Source organism: Bremia lactucae, linkage group LG11 (assembly GCF_004359215.1).
Source record: "Bremia lactucae strain SF5 linkage group LG11, whole genome shotgun sequence".
Taxonomy (NCBI): Eukaryota; Oomycota; class Peronosporomycetes; order Peronosporales; family Peronosporaceae; genus Bremia; species Bremia lactucae.
The window spans coordinates 3,504,787-3,515,316 of record NC_090620.1 but is presented as its reverse complement, the minus strand read 5'-3'; the positions used below and the strand labels follow the sequence as shown (position 1 = coordinate 3,515,316).

General features: G+C 47.4%; 2 protein-coding genes across 2 annotated transcripts; both read left to right on the top strand.

Moving 5' to 3' along the window:
• The first annotated feature begins 3,334 nt into the window (after positions 1–3,334).
• Positions 3,335–6,481, top strand: CCR75_004803 (uncharacterized protein). Its single transcript, XM_067962889.1, has 3 exons — positions 3,335–4,983; positions 5,046–5,109; positions 5,178–6,481. Exons 1-3 carry the CDS (start codon positions 3,621–3,623, stop codon positions 6,082–6,084), a joined length of 2,334 nt encoding a protein of 777 aa, XP_067817300.1. The 5' UTR covers positions 3,335–3,620; the 3' UTR covers positions 6,085–6,481.
• Positions 6,482–6,577: 96 nt separating this feature from the next.
• On the top strand, positions 6,578–8,009 carry CCR75_004804 (uncharacterized protein; the record flags this gene model as incomplete). The annotated part of the gene is made up of 3 exons (XM_067962890.1): positions 6,578–6,595; positions 6,636–6,769; positions 6,834–8,009. The coding sequence occupies 3 exons, from the start codon at positions 6,578–6,580 to the stop codon at positions 7,855–7,857; spliced, it is 1,176 nt and encodes a 391-aa protein (XP_067817307.1). The 3' UTR covers positions 7,858–8,009.
• Positions 8,010–10,530: the final 2,521 nt, after the last annotated feature.

Sequence of the window (10,530 nt, the reverse complement as noted above, 5' to 3'; positions counted from 1 at the left end):
CCTAGCACTGTGAACTTCTCTTTACAAGAGAAGTCACTAAAGCTGAAGGCGAGTTCTACCTGAACTCCCTCAGACTTAACGAGCGCGCCGTTCGCTAAACGAACGGTCGCCTCTTCTCGCTTGCCATCCTGGCAAAGCGACTCAAACATCGCCGGTCTCTTTCTTAGAGCCGCGAGTTTCACAAAATTTTGTGATGCACCCGAATCCACTAGGAGGGTCATCACCTGGTCATAGCCTCTTACATGAGCGCTATAGACCAGTAGGGTTGAGGTCCGAAATTTCGAGACCTCAGGGACTATGCTACCCATTTGTTCGACAACTCTGAACTTAGGGGTAGCTTCAGAGTCCGCGTCAGTAGGGCATCCCGCCCCTAATGCGCTCCTTCATTTCCCGACCCCTCAGTGGTCGCTGCAGAACTCATGCGTCTCGCACGCTGGTTCTTGCCATCGCCCTTTGGCAGGGGAGTCCTCTTGCTGGGCATCTTTGCCCCAGCAGGGACTCTGGCATAGCAGCGAGCCATCATATGGCTTTGCTTGCCGCATTTAAAACATACAACGTCTGCATTGTCCAACTCATGGGAGTGGCATCTGACCTCTCAGCCGATGGCTTATACCAAGCTGTCGCCGAGGCACTGTTGTAGGATTGCTCCTCAACCAGGCAATTTGGATTGCCTCTTCCATCGTCGACGGCACCTTTCTGAAAAGGACCTGTCGCAATGGACCATGCCGTAGTCCGTTCATAAACGTGGGCACCTTAATGTGCTCCTAAATCGGACATACGGTAATGAACGCTGACAGCGAGCGCATCTCTTGCGCATACTCTTGCAGAGATCGATTCTCCTGTCGCGCTCCAAAAAAGCGCGCCTGAAGCACGACTTCGTCGTTCGGCGGCTGGTACATGGCGCGAATCTTTTCCTTAAAGATCGCCCATGTAGGGAACGCCTTTTTGTCCGCCATAAGCGCCAAGTAAGCCCACTCTGAGGCCTTTCCGCGTAGATGCGACATGGCGTACGACACCATCCGGCTGTCGTCGTCGATGAGCTGGGCGACTCTGCATTGCTCCACGACTAAAAGCCAGTGGACAATCGTGTGCGCCGCAGTTCCATCGAACTTGGGCGGGTCCATCTGAATGGGCCTCGGCTGATGCGGCCAGGCAGAGAGCATCTCAACAGTCCTGTTGAGAGCCTCGCGCCGAGCCTGCTCATGCCTCAGCTCATTCTGAGTTTGAGTGACGGACTCCGCCGCAGCATGGCTCTGTGCCTCGGACGCGGCCCTCCGCTGTCCGAGCACGAATGCCTCAAACTGCTCCAACTGAGCAACATGTTGCTCAGGAGGACTACTTAGGAGCCTGGCCAGGGCTTGTTCACCAAGTCCCTGCGCCATTAGCCCTGCCACCTCCCAATGATGTTCGGAGAGGTCGGGGAAATGAGCCTAATCGATATTATGGCTCATCGTCACGTACGCAAGCAGAGATGCGGGTCGTGGATAGGATTTCAAGTGCTACCAAGTGTAGGCAGGCACGTCGTGATGCGGCCACGCTCTACTTAGACACACACTTTAGCACAGCGAGGAAGAAGTTAAACTAGCTTCTCTTGCGTCCAATCAAAATGTACTCTCTATAGATAACACTTAATATGTTTTGCGAGCGTATCTTTCTAGATACCTCGCGTAACGGATGACGCTAGCCGTCATCACGGATAACGCTAGGCGTCATCGTTCCTAATGAATGCACCCATGTGCATCACATACACAAGGGTTGGCCACAAATGTGAACCACACCCGAGTGCCGGGTCTAATTACTATAATTTAGTAATTGACGATCCCCTTAAGTACACCAAGTGTACTAAACGGGACTGCGTAACATTAGGGCAACTTTAGCCCGTTACAAATAGTGTAATTCTTATAACCAAGGGCAAAGAGCCGCCACCGACTGGGGAATACCTGCTATCACAACTTAGACAAGAAAATTGGCTGGTACAATGCGCTGATGGATGTCGTCATGATTCCTAGCACTGTTCCTAATGGAGCCACGTAGATGCCTCCGGGATGACTTAGAACCAGAGCGAGTCCTTGTGTATGATTACGTTTCAAGTATTCGCGACGACTTTATCTTAATAAGTTAAAACTCGTGCATTGCAGCCAATTGACGTACAATGCGCCTACTAATCAACCGATTCAAGCGCGTGCATATAAGATTTTCCGAGCATTACTATATAAAGTAATATTCTTCAAGCATTCTCCAGCTTTTAGATAATATATTGTTTTTACAACCTTAAATGTTAATTTCATGTAACGATACGCCCCGTTACACCAGCAATTTTCGTCCGTATAAAGGCTAAAGTTTTTTTGGTAATACAGATACTAAGCCAATTGCGCGACGCTGAAGACTCCAGAGCTTAATAGCTTAATAAGTGAATCGCCCCACTACAAAAAGTGAATGCGCGACATTTTTAGGGCTAGTAGTTGCGATCTTCGAGTGTGTGTTCCATAACCTGGGATAGACACACGGTGACTTCCTTATCCTCGTTATATTCCAAAATATGTTCCCATCGGGAAGCGACTAGAATTTGTCGCCATACGGCATTAATTAAGCGCATCTATAAGCATGAATCGTGCTCAAGGCTTTACAAGAGTCGACTTAGAAATTCAGAGCCTGCCCGATCGGACGTAGCGTTGAGTCTTATTGCATATTCTGACCGTCATAAGAAGAAGTAAAGATGACCATGGACTGACATAAAAACAGACCGACGCTGACGTTATGTTGAGGAGCATGAGCTTCGGTTAATTTCTTAGACTTATGACGTTGAAACAGCAGCACTTTGCCTCAACCGGTGCCGACAACGACTATCTGGATTCCATAATGCACGACAGTGTTTATCGCGATGGATTCTAGCGTTGGATATGCTGGCCCATGCCTGTGTAACGTCTTATCTTTTTAAATCTGAAATAATGTTTTAATAAAACGTTGCGTAAAGGGATCTAGCAACAATGCGTCCTCGCTCAGTGCGAGCTTGCAGCCAATTCTCCTTGAACTGGCTCAACCTCGAGCTTTATATTCATTTATCCGGACACGACTACTGCCAGTTCCATAAACGTCATCACATACCTCCATCACTTTTACAGAGGCAAAAAAGCCTCCGTCTAGTGTTTCTTAATTGATTACGCCTTTTAAAGATCTATTCTAGTGTGGTCCACCCCTTCAGCAACTTGAAGCGGCGTCTACAGCTCCTATGCGAGGGCAAGGCGTCTATTCTTCTAGACACGAACGAAGTCAGCGTTGACGCCAGCGCCATAGTTTTCGTTCATTTAACAAAACTAGTGGCTCTGCTTTCTACTTCTTGCCGCTGTAAGATTTAAGTCCAGCGTGTGCGTGCGTTGTACCATGCAATCGGGTACCACGACGCAACTCGCGAGCTATTAAAAGGCTATGAAACAGTCGCAATAAGCCATAAGCAGCCTCTCTCCCTCTAGTGCCATTTAGCGTTTTTCTCGACTCTATAGCTTCTCATACGTCTCTTGACAACGGCTATTTCGGAAACTCAAGAACCACCACACGATCTACGAGACTCCCGTGCGCACGTCGCTACGACGTGGGCTTTAGTTCTATAACGAATTGAATCGATGAACAAGCTTTTCTTTGCATGGCAGCTTACGGCTTTGATCTCTGGTGTATTGGCAAGTGGGGTGATGCTTTTCTATTTTACCAAGTCTGCTAGAGTCCGGGTGCATCCCGGATCGATGTTTATGTGCATTTTTATGAGTACGACCATCGCAAGCCTCATGCGCGTGGGTCTGCATACGTGGTTCCTTTTATTGACTCCTAAGGACGATGGAGGACCGATACCAGCCACCATTAGTCGGGTGGCGATTGAGCAACTAGGACACGATGCAGGTGCTCTTGAGGCATATGCAGCCTTCTTTTTTTGGGGGTACCTTTTCTTTAGCACATCTGCGACGCTTTGGTACCTCATGCTGGCTCTTGACCTTATTTTTTCTTTATCGAACCCATTTTTACCATTTCATACCGATAATGTCAAGCATCATATTGTAGCGTGGCCCATTTCGTTGCTCTATTGTTTGGTCTTTCGCTATGTACTTGGATACATTCAATTAAGCGAGGTCGCGACGGTTGTTCTGTATTATAATTTGCCAGCGTATCTTGTCCTGCTATACATTGGTGGGGCATTGATCCAATCCCGACGACGGATTCGGATCCTCGAAAGCCATGCGCATGCCACGACAGAACGAATGGCAAAGCGAATTTTACCGTTTTTAGCCATCTTTGCGGCTCACACGATTGTCGCATTTGTGATTTTTTTGGTCCAACTCGGTACAGAATTTGGCAGCTTAACGATCGATGCATTGGACCAATTATCGCTCGTGCTCGAGTCATTAATCCTATTTGCACTATTTTGTCACAATGCGGGCATTTTTAAAGCATCTCGGTCTAAAGTGTCAAATGATTTTAATGCGAGTCCTTTAGACGCGCAAACGAACATGGATGTAGTGGAGGGACCAATGCTTCGGTCAACATCCGAGGAAATGGCTTCACCTCCAAATAGTAATGGCACGGATAAGATGGATGTGTCTAACAAGCTTCGAATGGATGTCATGCGGTACATGTCGAAAGGGATTATGAGATCAATAGAAATGGCCCAAGCAGTAGAAAGAAATGCATTTCGAAGCAGTTCGAGTGCCGAGTATACGGGTTCTGCCAATACAGACGCGGCTATAGATGGCGGAGGAGGTTACTCAAGCGTAAGTTATAAAGATTATACTCACGTGGAGAGCATGGGTGTCGTCGTTGTTGGGGAAAAGGGTGGAACGATGCTTAGCTTTCGGGATTGTGCTCCAAAGATCTTCCATCGTATTCGAGCCCAATTTAATATTAATCAGGACTTTTATCGCGAATCTTTTGACCCATTGCGGATTTTAAGTGAACATGGCTCCGAAGGAAAAAGCGGGAATATTTTTTACTTTACAGGTACAATGGCTACATTACTGGAGTCGCTTTTCATTAAACTAATATTGTTGTGGTTTTTGCAGCGAACAAACAATTTATGGTTAAAAGTGTTCCAAAAGAAGAGTTTGATACATTGCGCGCCATTTTGTACGTCGCTTCTCCCCACGCGCAGGATAATTATTATATTTTTCTTACAAGTTTTTCCTTTTTTTTAGGCCGAATTATCACGAATACCTTCAATCCAATCCAAATTCAATGCTAGGTCGGTATTTCGGTTGCCACTCGATTTCGCTTCCTATCGGCAAACGTCGCATGTACTTTGTGGTGATGCAAAACTTATTTAACGAAGGTCCTGTCGACCAACGATATGACCTGAAAGGAAATCGGGATAGACGCCAGGCCGTTAGTGCAGCAACAATGGAGGGCCTTATTGAAATTGCCAAGAATCGAAAAGCGATTGATCACCTTTTAATGGACATTGATTTTCTTAAAATTAGCCCAGGGATATTTCTTTCGTATACAAAGACGGCCTTCTTGCAAGACCAACTTTGCAGCGACTTTGTCTTTCTTGCGAGTCGTGGAATCATTGATTATAGTATTCTTCTTGGCGTCCGCTATGAAAAGTCTCAACAGAGTCGGTCTCATCAAAATGCAATCATGTCGCATGATGAAAAGGAGGTTTATTATATCGGTATTGTGGATATGCTGCAGCGGTATAATTGGCGCTGGACAGTGCAAAGATGGCTACTCGGGTGCTTTTTATGTAAAGACACTCATGACGTCAGTGCGGTCCCAGCGAACGAATACGCGTCTCGATTGGCTGATTTTGTGCACGACAAATTGTTTGATATTCAAGGAAACGCTCGTTCTCGCGTGAAGAGTAGCCATGATGAGAGTAAATTTACGAATAATAGTGGCTACAGCTCCGAATCGTCTCGAGTTTCTAGTCTTGCGTCATCGCCGTACTCATTTATGAGTGTTGCAATTTTAGAACCGAAAGGAGTGCCTGCGATGGATATATTGCGAATGCCCGTACATTCCAACGTAGCGGATTTACCTGGCCTTGAATTGTCGTCTTTGTCTCCGTCGGGCGCCTACTCGTCTGTGTGTGAAAGCCCTTGAATTGGCCATGTTGCACGTTTCTTACCCATATTTGTCGGCTAATGGACAATTTTTTGCTACGTAATATCTTTGCAAAATGGAGCCATTTCAATAGCAAAGATAGCCATCTGTGCGGTGTAGAAGATCTCGCAAAGATTGCATCGATGCTACTTTACTTATACTATGAGAAGTAGAACACAAAGGCGAATGGAAGCGATTTATATCAAATGGCTGGCTTTGGCTGAATTTAGAGAGAGTAGATTTTTGAATGCAGGCTTTCTATCGCCGACATCCACCATTATGCACCTTACTATAAGACCGGTCGAGTCGCAGATAGCAATTCAGATCATGCCGAGCATTGAGACCTAGATAATAAATTGACATAATTTGTAAAAGTTAGTGTTTAGTGTAATTTCGCAAATATAAAAATTTGCTCTTTTCTTTTAAAGGCTTTTTCATGCTCAGCTCTGATTGGCCAATGTCGTAATGTTACGATGTCATTTCTAAACAAACCATGGAAGACGACGGTAACGTAATTTCACGGATTTACGCGATCCATGCACTAACGTAAGAGGCCTAATGTCTTACCAGCATCGGCCGGATATGCGTGGGAAGGCACGCTTGAGCGCAGCTGGGATGTCATTGAGGAAGACGACTCGGGCAATCTCAAGATTACTCAGGCCATGCAAAATCAACATCGCCAGCGGTTGGCACAAGAAGGAAAATAGTTGCAAAGTATCGTACTAATTTGTTTCTTAATGTCATACTAGTCGCTTGGAAATTGCACGGAATGTGCGTAAAGGGCTTATCCGGTATACATACGTCGTAATGGATTTATCCCGCGGTATGGCCAATAAGGACTGGAAGCCACATCGTCTGGCTTGTACGAGTGATGTCCTCCAGCAATTTGTCAAAGATTATTTCGATCAGAACCCCATCTCTCAACTCGGAGTCATTGGAATCAAAGGAATGACTGCCGAAAAACTCAGCGACTTATCCGGCAATCCCAAGACGCACATTGAACGTATTGCCGCTGCATTGGCCGTCGACAAGGAGCCATCGCTTCAAAATGCGTTAGAAATTGCTCGAAATTCCTTGAAAACAGTACCGGCCTACGGCAGTCGCGAAATTATTGTAATTTACGGAAATTTAGTTACCGCTGACCCCGGCGATATTTTTCAAACTTTAGTGTCACTCAAGCGGGAGAATGTACGCGTCTCGTTTATTGGTATTGGCGCGGAAATGCATTTATTGCGTCGAATTGCCGACGGGACGGACGGCACGTATTATGTCGCGATGGATGCCGCCCATATGAAGCGACTTATGACCGCTTTTACGTTTCCGTCTCCGACGGTCGCAACCGCTGCGTCGCGCTTTGCCACCCTCGTGGAGATGGGATTCCCACAACGACGCACGGGAGCGCTCTCGCTCTGTACGTGCCATCAAGCGTTCACGACCGTCGGGTACTTGTGCCCACGGTGCAAATCAAAAAGCTGCGATTTACCAACAACGTGCCAAGTCTGCAATTTGCCACTTGTGTCGTCCCCGCATCTTGCGCGATCGTACCACCATTTATTTCCCGTGGCAAAATTTAAGCAACTTGGCTTACAATCAGGCATGACGGGGGAGCACATGGATACATCGGTCCAGAAAAAGTGTTTTGGCTGTTTCTTACCACTTAGACTTGAAGGAGAAGATATAGCGTACGAGTGCACTGTTTGCCACAGCGTCTTTTGCAATGAGTGCGACATGTACGTACATGACTCATTGCATAATTGTCCAGGTTGCAGTTAAACGGTTCCTCGGATGGCTACATTTGTATGTAGCCATTTAGGATGGTACAAATAGAAATACAAAGATATGGAGCTAGCGGTAGAAGCTTAAACTTCGTCGATTAGATTAAAACCCACTAATGTTCAGGTACACATATACTGTAACGGGCTAAAGTTGTCCTAATGTTACACAGTCCGCATTAAGTACACATGGTGTACTTAGGATGGTCAATTCCTAAATAATAGTAATCAGACCAGCAAGCGGGTGTGGTGCACATTTGTGACCAACCCTTGTGTATGTGATGCACATGGGTGCATTCACATTAGGAGGGATGACGCCCAGCGTCATCCGTTACGCGAGGTATCTAGAAATATACGCTCGCAATACATATTAAGTGTTATCTATCGAGATGACATTTTAATTTGTAAAAATAGGTATTTATATTTAATACGATTAAATAGAAAACAGTCTGAAAACTACTTCCTGATCTTTAAGGAAAAGATTCGCGCCATGTACCAGCCGCCGAACGACGAAGTGTTGCTTCAGGCGCGCTTCTTTGTAGCGCGACAGGCGAAGCGATCTCTGCAAGAGTACGTGCAAGAGATGCGCTCGCTGTCAGCGTTTATTACAGTAGGTCTAATTCCAGAACACATTAAGGTGCCCAGGTTTATGAGGGGGCTACGGCATGGCCCATTGCGACAGGTCCTTTTCAGAAAGGTGCCGTCGACGATGGAAGAGGCAATCCAAATTGCCTTGGTTGAGGAGCAATCCTACAACCGTGCCTCGGCGACAGCTTGGTATAAGCCGTCGACCGAGAGGTCAGATGCCACTCCCATGGAGTTGGTCAAGCAGACGTTGTCTGCTATAAATGCGGCAAGCGCGGCCGTATGATGGCTCACTGCTATGCCAGGGTCCCTGCTGGGGCCTAGATGCCCAGCAAGAGGACTCCCGTCCATCACAATGCTTTGTTTTAATTAAAAAGTCGGATTCCCCTTGTCCGCTCCAGTTCTGAGACGGTTGTTCAACGCCTAAGGAAACAGCAGCCAGCCCGAAAGCCTACCGCCTTTCTTTTCGGCACAGCGAGGGCAGCCCAACCAATGATCCGCATCCGATCCCCGAAAGGTCCTTACGCAGTCCAAAGTAGGCCGCCCAAGCTCTCCAAAAAGACCCCTAGGCCCCTCCCTTCCCAAAGGGCGATGACACGAACCAGCGTGCGAGACGCATGAGTTCTGCATCGACCACTGAGGGGTCGGGAAATGCAGGAGCGCAGTAGGGGCGGGATGCCTACTGACGCGGACTCTGAAGCTGCCCTTAACTTCAGAGTTGTGAAGCAAATGGGTAGCATAGTCCCTAAGATCTCGAAATATCGGAGCTCAACCCTGCTTGTCTATAGCGCTCAAGTAAGAGGCTATGACCACGTGATGACCCCCCTAGTGGATTCGGGTTCATCACAACATTTTGTGAAACTCGCGGCTCTAAGAAAGAGACCGGCGATGTTTGAGTCGCTTTGCCAGGATGGCAAGCGAGAAAAGGCGACCGTTCGTTTAGCGAACGGCGCGCTCGTTAAGTCTGAGGGGTTCAGGTAGAACTCGCCTTCAGCTTTAGTGATTTCTCTTGTTAAGAGAAGTTCACAATGCAAGGTATGGAGAGTCCGTATGACCTCATCCTAGGCATGCCATGGTTGGCAAAGTACCAACCATGGATAGACTGGCGTACACGCACAGTTGCGAACTCTACGCAGGACACCGGAAAGGATGTGCTCCTGCGAGAGGCGTATGCAACTGATGTCGTATCAAACACAGTTGAGGGTGCGCTGATGGGATGTCAAACGTCACCAATTCTTACCAAGCTCGTGGAGACTGAGGTAGAGAAAAGGACGGTGACAAGTAGTCATGCATCCAAATGTCCTGCACAGAGCCGAGAGCCTGTGGCAGTAGACGGCGAGCTGACAGGAATTCGTGCGTCGCATAAACCGGCACAGTGCCTTGAGCCTGGTGCGCTTGGAAGAGGTGCGTTAGCCAGGAGTGTAACGGCACCCGCTTCCCAGAAAAAGGTCGTGGTGACTTGAAGAACGAGTACCCGACAGATTAGGACGATCAAAGGCACTTCTAAACGAGTGACCTTTGGATCAGTCTCTAATAAAGAGGTCTGGCCTTCGAACGAGGTGTTCGAGGCCGTCAAAGACGAAATTGCGGAGGCATCCTCAGTTGAGGTGCTCTGGCAAGTCTTTAAATCTGCCGAGGAGATAGTAAATCTCCCGGAATTGTCGTGAGATCTGTTCCTTGCTAAATTGAAGGAAGAAAGATCCACGAAAAAGTCGCACTAGTTCCAGGAGAGAACTTGGTGGACGGTTGCTCGTCGTACACAATGGACGAGAGCGTCCTTGAAACGCACAAAAAGAAACGGTTCGCTACTCAATACTGAGATGCATTGAGCGACAGTACATCTTCGAGGTTACGTGGAAATATCGCGATGTGTTCCCAGAAGAAGTTCTGAGACGCCTATCAGTAGAAAGGGGCATCATCGGGCACGAAACTGATCTAGAACCTGGCACAAAGTGTTGTGAGACCAGGCAATCGCCGTCGACGAAAAAAAAAGTCGATTATATTGATGAGCCCATCGGCAAGCGAGCCAAGGCGGGACATGTGCGTGAGAGCAAATCGCCTCACTGCAGCCCGACCTTTTGTGTGCGTA